The following is an 18283-nucleotide window of genomic DNA, read 5'->3' on the forward strand; positions in this document are numbered from 1 at the left end:
CCTCCAGAACTGTGAGGATGACATGTTTTAGTTTAAGCCACCTGGTCAACAGCCTATTTGCTACGGCAGACTGAGAGCGGTGAGATGTATTTGTCCCATGGCCCACAGTTTGCCAACCCCCATCATAGATGAGCCCACGTGGCTCATGCAAGGACAGCATCATTAGTGGATTCTACGGAGCACTCAGGATTCTAATGGTAGATGCTCAATTAAAAAAAAACAAACACTTCATTAGCTCCTCACTATACATACAAGGGCAGAGTGTTTAAAGGTCACCCCAAAGTGTAAAGGCAGGAAATTAGAATTCTAGAAACAGAAGTTGTTCATCTGAAATTCTGGGACTGTGTTATAAGAAGGAAAGAGAAGACAAGGGGACCAAACATTTTAGCATGTGTTTAGAAAGGTTCTCTTAGTGGCCCTGACATTCAGAGACAAGTTGACTGGGAGAGGGACACTAGTGCCAGTTTCTCTGTCTTTAAGCTGCTACTTTTGAGAGTCCATTACATGATAAGGTATCATCTTCCTTGATCAGGGAGGTTTCCTCACCTTCTCAACTCACTAATTTTGCATTTAGCATCCTAAGAAGGGTCCTTCACCCAAAAGAAAAAACTATGTCACAATGGCATAGAATTTTATACTTTAAGCTAGAATATATCACCTGTGGTGCATGGACACATAACTTCGATTAGCCTCCCTTATGACACTGGTTAATGTTTCATCTGAGATCGCCACACTGGCCAAGAAACACATAAGCATGCATTTTACATTGTATAATTTAAAAGTTTTATTTCCCCCCACAATAGCAAATGGGTTTCATATTAGTTCCACTGGAAGTTTTCTTCTTGTAGTTGCCCTTCTCATTGACTACACCGTTGGCGGGGAAATTGCTTTCTTATTGGAGAAGGGTTATATTTCATAGAGATGCTCTGAGCTAATCACAGAAAAGAGAGGGTCTGATCCAGCAGCCCCTGAAGGAGTTGATCAGTCAAGGAGTCCTTTCTGCTCCAGGCCTGGTCAGGTGGGGACAATACAGGCTACTGAACCTGCCCGTAGTAGATGCTGGCAAGACTCTCCTTGCAGAAGTGACTAAATGCAGCCCCTTTGATCAAGAAATATAAAATCCACAACATCCCTCAGTCCCTGCCAAGTCCCCTTCCTCAGTGGCCTTGTGCAGGAGCATTTCAGCTAAGCACCTGGCTTCTGCTTTGGGGTCCGATGAGCATTCTTCACCAAGTGCAAGATGGGTCTTCACTCCAAAGTTCACTGTTTACACAGTTGTTGGCTTGTGCTTTAGAGGGCTGGTCTCTGCCTCGCCCAGGAATGGTGGTATCACATCAACAGCAGCATGAAGGCCCAGGCCAGCACTGGTAGGTGGAGCGCAGGGGCACGGCTGCCAGACGTCCTCTGAGCATGCATCACAGCAAAGACCGCATTCGTGTGGTTGGTGGGTAACTCAACATTGCAGATCATCCCTTCACAGCAAGACCTACACTCCTGTTACCAAAGGAAGAGGAGAAGGAAAGAGCAAGTGAATAAAGGGAAGAAGAGGGAAGGGTCAAATGAAGAAAAACAAAAGCCTTCTTCAGCTCTGAGGACAGAATTATTTTTTTATCTTTTATGAGTATATAAATTTTTATTTCAATTTAAAATTTTTCTAAAATATAATGGCATACAAGAGAAAAATGCTGTCTTATTTTTTAAATGTTTGAGACTTAATAAACATTATGAATTTGAAAATGTACCTTTTTCCTATCAAATTGACAAAGATTTCCAAAATGTACATGAGCCTGGGTCCATGACGTTGTAGTAATTTTGATATTCTCAAACACTGCTACTGGGAATATAATTGCTTCAGTTTTTCTGGGGAGTAATTTGGCAATCTTTATCAAGAGCTTCAAGATTATTTATATAAATCAATCCAGTAATATGCACCAAAGTCACAAAGATTATGTGGGGCTTTTTTTAGAATAGAGAAATATTAAAAGCTGCCTAGTATTTTTAATACGGAATTAGATAAACAAATTATAGTACAAACACATTTTAATATTATGTAGCCATTAAGAATATTTCTGAAGAATAGTTAATAGGTAAGTTTTCTTTATAAGTATTTTTATTTTATATTGGAGTATATAGTTGATGTGTTAGTTTCAGGTGTCCAGCACCTAAACAGTTAGACATGTATCTATTCTTTTTCAAATTATTTTCCCATATAAGTTATTGCAGAATATTGAGCAGAGTTCCCTGTGCTATACAGTAGGTCCTTGCTGTTTATCTATTTAAAATATAGTGGCGTGTAAATATCAACCCCAAACTCCCAGTTTATCCCTGCTGGTTATCTATTTAAAATATAGTAGCGTGTAAATATCAACCCCAAACTCCCAATTTATCCCTCTCCCCCACCTTTCCCCTTTGGTAACCATAAGTTTGTTTTCAAAGTCTGTGAGTCTGTTTCTGTTTTGTAAATAAGTTCATTTGTATCATCTCTTTTTTTAAAGATTCAGCATATAAGTGATATCATATATTTATCATACTAAGTCAGAAAGAGAAAGACAATCTCCAGGTCATCCGTGTTGCTGCAAATGGCATTATTTCATTCTTTTAACGGCTGAGTAATATTCCATTGTATATATGTACCACATCTTCTTTATCCATTCATCTCTCAATGGACATTTAGGTTACTTCCATGTCTTGGCTATTGTAGGTTATATGCCCAGGAGTGGGATTGCTGGGTCATATGGTAGTTCTATTTTTAGTTTTTTAAGGAACCTCCATACTGTTCTCCATAGCAGCTGTACCAATTTACATTCCCACCAACAGTGTAGGAGGTTCCTGTTTTCTCCACACCTTCTCCAGCATTTATTGTTTGTAGACTTTTTGATGATGGCCATTCTAACATGTGAGGTGATATCTCGTTATAGTTTTGATTTGCATTTCTCTAATAATTAGTGGTGTTGAGCCTTTTCATGTGCCTCTAGGCCATCTGTATGTCTTCTTTTTTTTTAATTTTATTTTTTTATTTTTTATTTTTTTTAAACATCTTTATTGGAGTATAATTGCTTTACAATGGTATGTCAGTTTCAGCTTCACAACAAAATGAATCAGTTATATATATACATATGTTCCCATATCTCTTCCCGCTTGCATCTCCCTCCCTCCCACCCTCCCTATCCCACCCCTCCAGGCGGTCACAAAGCACCGAGCTGATCTCCCTGTGCTATGCAGCTGCTTCCCACTAGCTATCTACCTTACATTTGGTAGTGTATATATGTCCATGCCTCTCTCTTGCTTTGTCACCGTTTACCCTTCCCCCTCCCCATAGCCTCCAGTCCATTCTCTAGTAAGTCTGTGTCTTTATTCCTGTTTCACCCCTAGGTTTTTCATGACATTTTTTTTTTCTTAAATTCCATATATATGTGTTAGCATATGGTATTTGTCTCTCTCTTTCTGACTTACTTCACTCTGTATGACAGACTCTAGGTCTATCCACCTCATTACAAATAGCTCAATTTCGTTTCTTTTTATGGCTGAGTAATATTCCATTGTATATATGTGCCACATCTTCTTTATCCATTCATCCGATGATGGACATGTAGGTTGTTTCCATCTCTGGGCTATTGTAAATAGAGCTGCAATGAACATTTTGGTACATGACTCTTTTTGAATTATGGTTTTCTCAGGGTATATGCCCAATAGTGGGATTGCTGGGTCATATGGTAGTTCTATTTGTAGTTTTTTAAGGAACCTCCATACTGTTCTCCACAGTGGCTGTATCAATTTACATTCCCACCAACAGTGTAAGAGGGTTCCCTTTTCTCCACACCCTCTCCAGCATTTATTGTTTCTAGATCTTTTGATGATGGCCATTCTGACTGGTGTGAGATGATATCTCATTGTAGTTTTGATTAATGATTAGTGATGTTGAGCATTCTTTCATGTGTTTGTTGGCACTCTGTATATCTTCTTTGGAGAAATGTCTATTTAGGTCTTCTGCCCATTTTTGGATTGGGTTGTTTGTTTTGTTGTTATTAAGCTGCATGAGCTGCTTATAAATTTTGGAGATTAATCCTTTGTCAGTTGCTTCATTTGCAAATATTTTCTCCCATTCTGAGGGTTGTCTTTTGGTCTTGTTTATGGTTTCCTTTGCTGTGCAAAAGCTTTGAAGTTTCATTAGGTCCCATTGGTTTACTTTTGTTTTTATTTCCATTTCTCTAGGAGGTGGGTCAAAAAGGACCTTGCTGTGATTTATGTCATAGAGTGTCTTGCCTATGTTTTCCTCTAAGAGTTTGATAGTTTCTGGCCTTACATTTAGGTCTTTAATCCATTTTGAGCTTATTTTTGTGTATGGTGTTAGGGAGTGATCTAATCTCATACTTTTACATGTAGCTGTCCAGTTTTCCCAGCACCACTTATTGAAGAGGCTGTCCTTTTTCCACTGTACATTCCTGCCTCCTTCATCAAAGATAAGGTGACCATATGTGCGTGGGTTTATCTCTGGACTTTCTATCCTGTTCCATTGATCTATCTTTCTGTTTTTGTGCCAGTACCATACTGTCTTGATTACTGTAGCTTTGTAGTATAGTCTGAAGTCAGGAAGCCTGATTCCTCCAGCTCTGTTTTTCGTTCTCAAGATTGCTTTGGCTATTCGGGGTCTTTTGTGTTTCCATACAAATTGTGAAATTTTTTTTTCTAGTTCTGTGAAAAATGCCATTCGTAGTTTGAAAGGGATTGCATTGAATCTGTAGATTGCTTTGGGTAGTAGAGTCATTTTCACAACGTTGATTCTTCCAATCCAAGAACATGGTATATCTCTCCATCTATTTGTATCATCTTTAATTTCTTTCATCAGTGTCTTATAATTTTCTGCATACAGGTCTTTTGTCTCCTTAGGTAGGTTTATTCCTAGGTATTTTATTCTTTTTGTTGCAATGGTAAATGGAAGTGTTTTCTTGATTTCACTTTCAGATTTTTCATTCTTAGTGTATAGGAATGCCAGAGATTTCTGTGCATTAATTTTGTATCCTGCTACTTTATCAAATTCATTGATTAGCTCTAGTAGTTTTCTGGTAGCATCTTTAGGATTTTGTATGTATAGTATCATGTCATCTGCAAAGAGTGACAGCTTTACTTCTTCTTTTCCGATTTGGATTCCTTTTATTTCCTTTTCTTCTCTGATTGCTGTGGCTAGAACTTCCAAAACTATGTTGAATAAGAGTGGTGAGAGTGGGCAACCTTGTCTTGTTCCTGATCTTAGTGGAAATGCTTTCAGTTTTTCACCATTGAGGACGATGTTGGCTGTGGGTTTGTCATATATGGCCTTTATTATGTTGAGGAAAGTTCCCTCTATGCCTACTTTCTGCAGGGTTTTTATCATAAATGGGTGTTGAATTTTGTCAAAAGCTTTCTCTGCATCTATTGAGATGATCATATGGTTTTTCTCCTTCAATTTGTTAATATGGTGTATCACGTTGATTGATTTGCGTATATTGAAGAATCCTTGCATTCCTGGAATAAACCCCACTTGATCATGGTGTATGATCCTTTTAAGGTGGTGTTGGATTCTGTTTGCTAGTATTTTGTTGAGGATTTTTGCATCTATGTTCATCAGTGATATTGGCCTGTAGTTTTCTTTCTTTGTGACATCCTTGTCTGGTTTTGGTATCAGGGTGATGGTGGCCTCGTAGAATGAGTTGGGGAGTGTTCCTCCCTCTGCTATATTTTGGAAGAGTTTGAGAAGGATAGGTGATAGCTCTTCTCTAAATGTTTGATAGAATTCGCCTGTGAAGCCATCTGGTCCTGGGCTTTTGCTTGTTGGAAGATTTTTAATCACAGTTTCAATTTCAGTGCTTGTGATTGGTCTGTTCATATTTTCTATTTCTTCCTGATTCAGTCTTGGCAGGTTGTGCCTTTCTAAGAATTTGTCCATTTCTTCCAGGTTGTCCATTTTATTGGCATAGAGTTGCTTGTAGTAATCTCTCATGATCTTTTGTATTTCTGCAGTGCCAGTTGTTACTTCTCCTTTTTCATTTCTAATTCTATTGATTTGAGTCTTCTCCCTTTTTTCCTTGATGAGTCTGGCTAATGGTTTATCAATTTTGTTTATCCTTTCAAAGAACCAGCTTTTAGTTTTATTGATCTTTGCTATCATTTCCTTCATTTCTTTTTCATTTATTTCTGATCTGATTTTTATGATTTCTTTCCTTCTGCTAACTTTGGGGGTTTTTTGTTCTTCTTTCTCTAATTGCTTTAGGTGCAAGGTTAGGTTGTTTAGTTTCCTGTTTCTTAAGGTAGGATTGTATTGCTATAATCTTCCCTCTTAGAACGCTTTTGCTGCATCCCATAGATTTTGAGTCATCGTGTCTCCATTGTCATTTGTTTCTAGGTATTTTTTGATCTCCTCTTTGATTTCTTCAGTGATCACTTTGTTATTAAGTAGTGTATTGTTTAGCCTCCATGTGTTTGTATTTTTTACAGATCTTTTCCTGTAATTGATATCTAGTCTCATAGCGTTGTGGTCGGAAAAGATACTTGATACAATTTCAATTTTCTTAAATTTACCAAGGCTTGATTTGTGACCCAAGATATGATCTATCCTGGAGAATGTTCCATGAGCACTTGAGAAAAATGTGTATTCTGTTGTTTTTGGATGGAATGTCCTATAAATATCAATTAAGTCCATCTCGTTTAATGTATTATTTAAAGCTTGTGTTTCCTTATTTATTTTCATTTTGGATGATCTGTCCATTGGTGAAAGTGGGGTGTTGAAGTCCCCTACTATGAATGTGTTACTGTCGATTTCCCCTTTTATGGCTGTTAGTATTTGCCTTATGTATTGAGGTGCTCCTATGTTGGGTGCATAAATATTTACAATTGTTATATCTTCTTCTTGGATCGATCCCTTGATCATTATGTAGTGTCCTTCTTTGTCTCTTTTAATAGTCCTTATTTTAAAGTCTATTTTGTCTGATATGAGAATTGCTACTCCAGCTTTCTTTTGGTTTCCATTTGCATGAAATACCTTTTTCCATCCCCTTACTTTCAGTCTGTATGTGTCTCTAGGTCTGAAGTGGGTCTCTTGTAGACAGCATATATATGGGTCTTGTTTTTGTATCCATTCAGCCAATCTGTGTCTTTTGGTGGGAGCATTTAGTCCATTTACATTTAAAGTAATTATCGATATGTGTGTTCCCATTCCCATTTTAATTGTTTTGGGTTCGTTATTGTAGGTCTTCCTTGTTTTGTGTTTCTTGCCTAGAGAAGTTCCTTTAGCGGTTGTTGTAGAGCTGGTTTGGTGGTGCTGAACTCTCTCAGCTTTGCTTGTCTGTAAAGGTTTTAATTTCTCCATCAAATCTGAATGAGATTCTTGCTGGGTAGAGTAATCTTGGTTGCAGGTTTTTCTCCTTCAACACTTTCAATATGTCCTGCCACTCCCTTCTGGCTTGCAGAGTTTCTGCTGAAAGATCAGCTGTTAACCTTATGGGGATTCCCTTGTGTGTTATTTGTTGTTTTTCCCTTGCTGCTTTTAATATGTTTTCTTTGTATTTAATTTTTGACAGTTTGATTAATATGTGTCTTGGCGTATTTCTCCTTGGATTTATCCTGTATGGGACTCTCTGTGCTTCCTGGACTTGATTAAATATTTCCTTTCCCATATTAGGGAAGTTTTCAACTATAATCTCTTCAAATATTTTCTCAGTCCCTTTCTTTTTCTCTTCTTCTTCTGGAACCCCTATAATTCGAATGTTGGTGCATTTAATGTTGTCCCAGAGGTCTCTGAGACTGTCCTCAGTTCTTTTCATTCTTTTTTCTTTATTCTGCTCTGCAGTAGTTATTTCCACTATTTTATCTTCCAGGTCACTTATCCGTTCTTCTGCCTCAGTTATTCTGCTATTGATCCCATCTAGAGTATTTTTCATTTATTGTGTTGTTCATCATTGTTTCATCTTTAGTTCTTCTAGGTCCTTGTTAACTGATTCTTGCATTTTGTCTATTCTATTTCCAAGATTTTGGATCATCTTTACTATCATTATTCTGAATTCTTTTTCAGGTAGACTGCCTATTCCTCTTCATTTGTTAGGTCTGGTGGGTTTTTATCTTGCTCCTTCATCTGCTGTGTGTTTTTCTGTCTTTTCATTTTGCTTATCTTACTGTGTTTGGGTTCTCCTTTTTGCAGGCTGAAGGTTTGTAGTTCCTGTTGTTTTTTGTGTCTGTCCCCAGTGGCTAAGGTTGGTTCAGTGGGTTGTGTAGGCTTCCTGGTGGAGGGTACTAGTGCCTGTGTTCTGGTGGATGAGGCTGGATCTTGTCTTTCTGGTGGGCAGATCCACGTCTGGTGGTGTGTTTTGGGGTGTCTGTAGACTTATTATGATTTTGGGCAGCCTCTCTGCTAATGGGTGGGGTTGTGTTCCTGTCTTGCTAGTTGTTTGGCTTAGGATGTCCAGCACTGTAGCTTGCTGGTCGTTGAGTGAATTGGGTGCTGGCGTTGAGATGGAGATCTCTCGGAAATTTCTGCTGTTTGATATTATGTGCAGCTGGAAGGTCTCTTGTGGACCAGTGTCCTGAAGTTGGCTCTCCCACCTCAGAGGCACAGCACTAACTCCTGGCTGCAGCACCAAGAGCCTTTCATCCACACTGCTCCTTAATTTGGGATGATTCGTTGTCTATTCATGTATTCCACAGATGCAGGGTACATCAAGTTGATTGTGGAGCTTTAATCCGCTGCTTCTGAGGCTGCTTGGAGAGATTTCCCTTTCTCTTATTTGTTCTCACAGCTCCCAGGGGCTCAGCTTTGGATTTGGCCCCGCCTGTGCGTGTAGGTTGCTGGAGGGCGTCTGTTCTTTGCTCAGACAGGACGGGGTTAAAGGAGCTGCTGATTCGGAGGCTCTGGCTCACTCAGGCCGTGGGTAGGGAGGGTCACGGAGTGTGGGGCGGGCCAGCGTCGGCAGAGGCCGGCGTGACATTGCTAGCCTGAGGCTCTCCCAGGGGAGTTGTCCCTGGATCCCGGGACCCTGGCGGGCTGCACAGGCTCCCCGGAAGGGGGTGTGGATAGTGACCTGTGTTCGCACACAGGCTTCTTGGTGGCGGCAGCAGCGGCCTTAGCGTCTCATGTCTGTCTCTGGGCTCCGCACTTTTAGCCGCGGCTCGCGCCCGTCTCTGGAGCTCTCTTAAGCAGCGTTCTTAATCCCCTCTCCTCGTGCACCAGGAAACAAAGAGGGAAGAAAAAGTCTCTTGCCTCTTTGGCAGGTCCAGACTTTTCCCCGGACTCCTTCCTGGCTAGTCGCGGTGCACTAACGCCCTGCAGGCTGTGTTCACGCCGCCAGCCCCAGTCCTCTCCCTGCGCTCCGACTGAAGCCGGAGGCTCAGCTCCCAGCCCCGCCTGCCCCGGCGGGCGAGCAGACAAGCCTCTCGGCTGGTGAGTGCCAGTCGGCCCCAATCCTCTGCGCTGGAATCTCTCTGCTTTGCCCTCCGCACCCCTGTTGCTGTGCTCTCCTCCGCGGCTCCCCCACTCCGCCACCCGCAGTCTCCGCCCGCGAAGGGGCTTCCTAGTGTGTGGACACTTTTCCTCCTTCACAGCTCCCTCCCGCTGGTGCAGGACCCGTCCCTATCCTTTTGTCTCTGTTTATTTTTTTCTTTTGCCCTAACCAGGTACGTGGGGGGTTGCTTGCCTTTTGGGAGGTCTGAGGTCTTCTGCCAGCGTTCAGTAGGTGCTCCGTAGGAGTTGTTCCACGCGTAGATGTATTTCTGGTGTATCTGTGGGGAGGAAGGTGATCTCCGCGTCTTACTCTTCTGCCATCTTCCCGGAAGTCCCATCTGTATGTCTTCTTTGGAGAAATGTCTATTTAGGTCTTCTGCCCATTTTTGGATTGGGTTGTTTGTTTTTTTGATATTGAGCTGCATGAGCTGCTTGTATATTTTGAAGATTAATCCCTTGTTGGTTGCTTCATTTGCAAATATTTTCTCCCATTCTGTGGGTTGTCTTTTCGTTTTGTTTATGGTTTCCTTTGCTGTGCAAAAGCTCTTGAGTTTAATTAGGTCCTTTTTTGTTTTGTTTGCTTGTTTTATTTCCATTATTCTAGGAGACGGATCAAAAAAGATATTGCTGCGATTTATGCCAGAGTGTTCTGCCTATGTTTTCCTCTAAGAGTTTTAGAGTATCAGGCCTTACATTTAGGTCTTTAAACCATTTTGAGTTTATTTTTGTGTATGGTGTTAGGGAGTGTCTAATTTCATTCTTTTACATGTAGCTGTCCAGTTTTCCCAGCACCATTTATTGAAGAGACTGTCTTTTCTCCATTGTATAGTCTTGCCTTGTTTGTCATAGATTAATTGACCATAGGTGTGTGGGTTTTCTATTTCTATTCTGTTTTCTCTGGGCTTTCTATCCTGTTCCATGGATCTATATTTCTGTTTTTGTGCCAGTACCATACTGTTTTGGTTACTGTAGCTCTTTGTAAGTGGTACAGTCTGAAGTCAGGGAGCCTGATTCCTCCAACTCAGTTTTTCTTTCTCAGGATTGCTTTGGCTATTTGGGGTCTTTTGTTTCTCCATATAAATTTTAAAACTTTTTGTTTTAGTTCTCTGAAAAATGCCACTGGTAATTTGATAGAGATTGCATTGAATCTGTAGATTGCTTTGGGTAGTATAGTCATTTTGACAACATTGATTCTTCCATTTCAAGAATATGGTATATCTCTCCATTTGTTTGTGTCACCTTTGATGTCTTTCATCAGCATCATAGTTTTCTGAGTACAGGTCTTTTGTCTCCTTAGGTAGGTTTATTCCTAGGTATTTTGTTCTTTTTGATGCAGTGGTAATTGGGATTATTTCTTTGATTTCTCTTTCTGATCTTTCATTGTTAGCATATAGGAATGCAAGAGATTTCTGTATCCTACGACTTTACCAAATTCATTGATGAGCTCTGGTTGTTTTCTGGTAGCATCTTTAGGGTTTTCTATTTATAGTATCATGTCATCTGCAAACAGTAACAGTTTTACTTCTTTTTCAATTTGGATTCCTTTTATTTCTTTTTCTTCTCTGATTGCCATGGCTAGGACTTCCAAAACTATGTTGAATAATAGTGGTGAGAGTAGACATCCTTGTCTTGTTCCTGATCTTAGAGGAAATGCTTTCAGTTTATGGCCTTGATTAGATTGGTTCCCTCTATGCCCACTTTCTGGAGAGTTTTTATCATAAATGGGTGGTGAATTTTGTCAAAAGCTTTTTCTGCATCTATTGAGATGACCATATGATTTTGATTCTTCAATTTGTTGATGTGGTGTACCACACTGATTGATCTGTGTATATCAAAGGAGGTTGGTCCAGGGGCTTAAGGAGGCTTTTTGGTGGGAGGGACTGGTTCCTGCCCACTGGTGGGTGGAGCTGGGTCATGACCCTCTGGTGGGCAGGGCCGTGTCAGGAGGTATATTTAGCTAGTAGCTGTGTGCTCAGGAAGACTTTAAGCAGCCTGTCTGTTGATGGGTGGGGCTGTGTTCCCACCCCATTGTTTGTTTGGCCGGCAAACAAGGTGTCCCAGCACAGGAGCCTACAGGCTGTTGGGTGGGGCCAGGTCTTGGTGAGAAAATGGCGGGCTCCCAGAGGGCTCATGCCAATGAGAACTTCCCAGAACTACCACTGCCAGTGTCTTTGTCCCTGCAGTGAGCCACACCCCGCCTTCACAGGAGACCCTCCAATACCAGCAGGTAGGTCTGGCCCAGACTCTTATGAGGTCCCTGCTTTTCTCCCTGGGTCCTAGTCACACAAGACCCTGTGTGTGCCCTCTAAGAGTGGAGTTTGTTTCCTCCCGTCCTGTGGAGCTCCTGTGACAAACCCCAGTGGCCTCAAAGCCAGATTCTCTGGGGGCTCCTCCTCCCATTGCCAGACCCCCAAGCTGGGGAGCTTGATGTGGGGCTCAGAACTTTCACTCCTGTGGGTGAACTTCTGTGACAGAATTATTTTCCAGTTCGTGGGTTGCCCACTGGGCTGGTTTGGGATTTGATTTTATCACAGTTGCACCCCTTCTACCATCTCCTTGGGGCTCTTTGTCTTTGGATGTAGAATCTCTTTTTTGGTAGGTTTCAGCGTTTTTCTTGTCGATGGTTGTTCCGCGGTCATCTGTGATTTTGGTGTTTCGTAAGGGAAGATAAGCTCATGTCCTTCTACTATGCCATCTTTTCTCCAAGTTTTCATACTGTAATTTTTCTAAGTGGAAACGTTTCTTTGAGGTGGGAATTCAGGAAGGGCCTGGCTGGGCAGTTCTGGCTTGGGGTCTCTTAAGTGGTTGCAGTGAGACAGTAACTGAAGTGCAAACATTTAGGAGGTTAAAGACCTGAGGACAGAATTGAGTTGGCTTTTAGTCTGTGAGTCATCCAGGCCCTTGGGCACCCTTCCCCCCACTTACCTCAAAGTAAAAACCATCTTGAGAGTCTTTTCATTTTAAGTGTGATACCTGCACCAACTCAAGCATGAGAAAGGCAAACTGAATAAGACTGCTTAACTGAGTCAACAACTCTTCTGAAGGTTTGTAAGCAGAAACACTGAAACAAAAATAAAAGCTAGGAACCTTTTGGATTGGTCATTGATTTTCTTTCTCAGTACTACTTGTTAGGGGATAATTATCACTCTTGTTGTCTGTACTAACAAACACTGATTCCTATCTTTACAGCGGCATGCTCCCTCACGGCACAAGGTGTTCTCAAGGGAAGCACTCCCTGTCATGATATCGGATACAACGGCTCAACCTGATAAATCTGGACATTCACAGAGGCTTTCAGGATAAAGTGTCTATATCAAATGGCTTCCAGGATGGCCAGGTAAGATAAAGTATCTACCTCAGTGGTTCTCAATCCTGGCTGCACATCACAATCACCTTGGGGAACTTCAAAAAAACAAAAATCCCTGAGGCCCAGGATCTCACTCGGAAGTTGCTTCAATTGGTCTGGGATGCCCACCCGACACCAAAGCCCACAAAAGCTAACCAGCAGATTCTCCTTTGTAGCTGGAGCTAAAAGCCAATGGTGTCAGCAACTGAACTTATCTATGAAACAAACAGACTCACAGACGTAGAGAAACAACTTGTGGTTGCCAAGGTGGGGAGGGAAGGATTGGGAGTTTGGGGTCAGCAGATGCAAACTGTTACATATAGGATGGATAACCAACAAGGTCCTACTGCATAGCACAGGGAACTGTATTCAATATCCTGTGATAAACCATAATGGAAAAGAATATGAAAAAGAATATATAACTGAGTCATTTTGGTGTACAGCAGAAATGAACACAACACTTTAAATCAAGCATACCAAACTAAATTTTTTTAGAAAGCCACTGGTGTCAGGACCATTTTCTTTATGTATAGGCTAAATTGAATTTGAAGATCTCATGAAATTAACATACCTTCAAGTAATTTTTTCTCAACCATTTCAGGATTCCAGGCATGTAAAAGAGTAAAATGCTCATTTAGAATGGTAGAATGAGAAAACTGAAGAGATAGATTCATCTAAAATGTATCTATCGCTCATTTTTTTTTTTTTTTGTGGTACGCAGGCCTCTCACTGTTGTGGCCTCTCCCGCTGCAGAGCACAGGCTCCGGACGCGCAGGCTCAGCGGCCATGGCTCACGGGCCCAGCCGCTCTGTGGCATGTGGGATCTTCCCGGACCGGGGCACGAACCCGTGTCCCCTGCATCGGCAGGTGGACCCCCAGCCGCTGTGCCACCAGGGAAGCCCTCTATTGCTCATTTTAATAAGCTGGGGTTAACCTCTCAGATTCTCACCTCCTCGTCTGTTTCCACCTTCTCGGTGCAGTGCTCTTGGTGATTTCTAGCCATAAACAAAATATGTAAGCTGGGCTGTGTAGTGTTGGTCATCCTCTCGTGCATGGATTGTTTGCTTTTGGGGCTTCCAGTGTTGACTTCAGACAATTCACCCAAAGTCCAAGGTCTAGACCCTGGGGTCTAGCTCTGGAATCTGAGAATTATCATTTGTTTTTAGTAATATTATTGTTTGATGGACAGAAAGGCTTCTTCTTTCATCTCCATTGTATCAGTGTAAGGGAGTCTCTCAAAGTATACGTATGTTTGACATTATCTATCCTTCCTGACTCTCTATATACAACCAGCCGTCACCATCAAGAAACCACAGGACGATAACTACACACACATATGCTCCTTACCGTGTGTTCAGAATCTCGGCTGTGGTGGCAGCCAACAAAATGACATTCACTTGTGGAGGCACACTTTTTGGTGATCGATGTACTCCTTCCATGACTGGTAAAGTGATGTACTGTCAAACAGTACTGTGTATCTAGGCAGAAAAAAGCAACTTATTTTTTTTGCAATGTAAAAAGCAACCTTTCAACAGTCACTTCAGAAATGACTAAAATTCAGGATGATCCTTACGTTTCTAGGCGGTATTGCTGAACAGGCATTAGCATCTGAAGCACATGTCTATTTTTAAAATGAATATAAATGGGCACTTATTCTTTGGTGCCAGGTAAAGCTGAGAAAAAATTGGACAAGCTTTTCATCAAAACCATAGGTCCAAGAAGTAGGGGATATGGGGACATATGTATGCATAAACTATTGTGAAGCAATTATACTCCAATAAAGGAGTATAACTGCAAAAAAATAGGTCTGCTCATTTCCTAAGAAAGTGTCAAGTGGAAGGTAAGACGCTGACGTAGGCAGTTTTCCAGGGTTTGTGCTCTTCACCAGCACACTATCGTGCCTCTTAGTACACGCAGCGTTGAACTGGGCGTGAGCAGAGCGCTCTACAAGAGCAGCTGACTGGGACTCTGAAGGACAGGGAACCACTACATGTTCTGGAAGGCATTCTCATTTGTACTCCAGACAAAGAAGAATTGAGAACTGGTAGCTGCCTGTGTTCCTAGAGACCGTCACACATGCTAAAGCAGCCCTACAAAGTCAGAGTTAAACGCCGGGGTAAATAAAATAAGAAATGTCATTCTTGTCATATCCTGTTACCTAGAGAACCTCTTTTAACAACCCTGGCAGACCACAGAAGCAGAGCTATAAAGTGAAAAGGAAACCTGAGATGACAAAGAATAGCCACAGGCCTGTGTGCCCCAAGAAATGGTTGACTATCACCCCCTCAATAATGACAAGGTGAAAAGTGAGCAATTACAGCCTCAGAATTCCAGATGGTTAGTATTTTGGGGGCTTGGCTGGTGTACAATCAAGAATGTACTGTTACGCACGCTGGAATGCGGGGGGCATTCCGAGTCCATCTCTCTGTGAGTCAGGCTTTCCCTGACATTTTCTTGTTGGCGAAAAGCTGCAGCATCCCCCTTTTGCTCCCATGTTTCAACAGAGATGAAATTCTAAAACCCAGAAATTTCCATGCATGTTCCCATTAAAAGTGGCTTCGATTAATGAGAGACAAATTGGAACGTGCACAGACCTAGTAGGAACAGCATTTGGTAAAATCCAAAAGAATAATGCCAGCCATAAAGATGAGGATAAGAAAAGTGCCAGACAGTGTCCATAAAGAGGCTGGACATCAATGCCCCAATCGACCACTGTTCCGAACCCTTCCCATCCAGTTCTTGGGAGAATTTAAAGCAAATGGTTAAAGAATGATACCCACCCTCTGACACAAGCTAGTTAAAGAGAGGCATCTGCCAGCCTCAGAAACATTGAAATTCATGTCTGTGAAAAATGTAGAAACAAATCCCCAAAAGCATACATGCGCTCACAAGCACAGTTCAGTCAACCACTCTGCAGAACTGTAAAATAACCGCAAGAAAAAAATATTTTGATAATTATTCTTGGAAAGAAATAATGAAAAATACTGTCCATGTAAATGTCACAGCCATCTGTGCTAATTTACAGTGTGAGATTCTCAGGCCCAGGAGAGGTCTCCAGTGTATATACTATTTCTTGGTTCTACAGTTTGGCATCATCTGGAAGAGGTAAGGCTATTCCACTGCCATAATGTGATACAGAAATTTCCAAAAGATTCAAGGTAATAGTAGACCCAAACTGGTAATCTCTAAGTCTGGGAAGAGTTTTGTTTTTGTTGGCTTTTTACATCTGAAAACCTAAAAAAACAGTGCATCCTATAATCCAAATAGCCTGATCTCCTTATTCTAAGTAGAGCTTTTCAATTACAGCTCATCCATCAGCACACCCTGTCTGCTTTACCTCCAAGTTTAGTCCAAGTCATCATCTTCTCCTGCCCCAAAACAATGAAAGACCCCATTTGGTGTCCCCTTCTTCTCTTGTGCCCAACCATCCATTCTGCACTCAGCAGCCAGAGAAATATTTTAGAACACACCTAGCATCTTGTACTCCACGGCTTAAACACCCTACTCCCTTCCCATCACATTTACAATGAAATCCAAACTTCTTATCAGAACAAATAAGATGCTGCACATCCCAGTCCTGTTCACAGAGGAAGCCAAATCTTGCCTTTGCACCTGCTGTTCCCTCTTCCTGGCATGCTCTTCCTGCAGATGTCCACGCAGCTGACTCGTTTTGGTCATTCGGTTCTCAGTTCAAATGTATATTCCTCAGAGAAGATTTCCTGACTACCTAGTCAAAGGCATCCCTTCATTCTGTCAATATTTACTGAGCACCTAATATGGTCTAGGCACTGGATTAGGCACTGGGGATCTACCAGGGAACTAAACGAACTAAAAAGATGCTCAAATGTTCGTTGAATAAATGAATGAGTTTCTCAAGCATCAGTGTATCTCAAGAGTACAAAAACCTTCCTTTGCCTTAGCCAGTAAGTAGGACTTTTCTAGCAGTATCATCAAGCATTTCTGACATTCTTAGAATGCCCTAGTCAACACTGTGGTCTATTTGTTCTCCCTGGTAAATATTAAGAAATTCTTCCTCAAAGCCCATACAACTACAAATTGAGGCTATGCATCAGTTTCCATGTACTCTCAGAGTAGTCTGATGTCTGGATAGTCTCGTCAAAAAAATCTCTGATTTCTATAGAACATCATCGGCCTGCTGGTTTGCTAATCTCATCACATAAGATGCCTCTGCTCAGGGCCAGTTAAGAGAGATCTAAATGAGGTCTGATCACCAAAGAGTTCCAAACTCAGCACACTTACTTTGTGGGCACCATTTGTCTTCTGCCCATCGATTGCAGTTATAATTATCCCCTGCATTTTCACAGGTAAAACACTTGAAGCTGTTTGGAAATGGTGTCGCTTTAAAAAAAAAAAAAATGGAAAGGGAAACAGTATGGTTAAAAATTTTTTTCAAACATCAAATATGGCATAAAGTTAGCAACTTTCACTAGATCAAATGAAAGTTACAAGTCATTATCCTTACAATTTCTGTTTCTATGGAGCTGGGCTTAACTGCCACACGTTGGGGAATTTTCTTTATTCCCTTTTCTTTGAATATTTCATCTATGAATATCTACTACAGAGTAATGCAAATGATTCTATGAGCCACTTTTAAATATCCATGGTATTGTTCTATTATAATTTATAACTTGGGGATAAGTGAGGGTTGAGTGGACAGGCAAAGACGGTGGCAATATTGGGACCAATACTTTGATATAGTATCGGCCCTGAAAAGAACTGGAGTCACATTAACCTAAGCTTGAATTCTGTGCTTCTCACTAATTAGTTGTATGATTTTTTAACCTCTAAGAAATAATAGTATTTACAATAATAGTGACAGTGAAGATCCCCATGACTTGCAGAGATAAAGATTAAACAGCAGGTTGCAAGAAAAATATCTAGTAGAGTCCCTGGCACATCAAAAACCAGGTTGGTTTCCATCCATATGTACTTGCATTACAGCTACACTTAACTTCAAACAAATAATCTCATTTGATATATGTCAGTTATCCCAACATTAGACCTCTTGCAGGAATGTAACATTTAATAGAAGGATGATAGTAATTCTCAGGCCCTTGTTCTCAGGCAGGAGTGTTACTGAAAGGAGGAATTATGAGCCGCCAGCAGTCTGGATTGAGAACAACTAGTATGTTCTTTTTTTCCTTTATGCTTTCTTTTTCCTGCCTTGTATCTTGTTATTTTGTTGGGTGAGAAGTCAAAAGTACAATAAATTTGACATTTCTCTATAGGCCAGAGTATAAAGCCCTGTATGAAACTTTCAGTTCTCCTATTTTTGGAGAATGAAACAGACACAGATCAAGGTAACCCAAACCATCCCTAAGTTGGGATGATAATTAGAAAGCAGTGCATAAAACAAGAGCAAAATATCAAAAGCTGAAGTTCAGAGGACATGAAAGTAGTTCTTGCAATACATTTCAGTTTTGCCTATGCATAAAAGTGAATTAGGTAAG

At 41.1% G+C, this 18283-nt stretch overlaps 1 protein-coding gene and 1 long non-coding RNA gene across 2 annotated transcripts in view; one reads left to right on the forward strand and one right to left on the reverse strand.

The window, feature by feature from the left end:
* LOC115851071 (uncharacterized) overlaps positions 1 to 18283 on the forward strand; it is a 137766-nt gene that overhangs the window by 91327 nt on the left and 28156 nt on the right. The window contains exon 2 of the long non-coding RNA XR_009564472.1: positions 12656 to 12803. This is a non-coding gene — a long non-coding RNA (uncharacterized lncRNA). The remainder of the gene's footprint in view (positions 1 to 12655; positions 12804 to 18283) is intronic.
* Positions 799 to 18283, reverse strand: part of LYPD6B (LY6/PLAUR domain containing 6B) — a 233098-nt gene continuing 215613 nt past the window's right edge. Inside the window, exons 4-6 of the mRNA XM_030852812.2 lie at positions 17073 to 17171; positions 14160 to 14290; positions 799 to 1494 (exon numbers count right to left, since the gene is read on the reverse strand). Of these exons, the coding sequence (XP_030708672.1) occupies positions 1330 to 1494; positions 14160 to 14290; positions 17073 to 17171 (395 nt within the window). The 3' untranslated portion in view covers positions 799 to 1329. The remainder of the gene's footprint in view (positions 1495 to 14159; positions 14291 to 17072; positions 17172 to 18283) is intronic.

This window comes from Globicephala melas, chromosome 7 (assembly GCF_963455315.2).
Source record: "Globicephala melas chromosome 7, mGloMel1.2, whole genome shotgun sequence".
NCBI lineage: Eukaryota > Metazoa > Chordata > Mammalia > Artiodactyla > Delphinidae > Globicephala > Globicephala melas.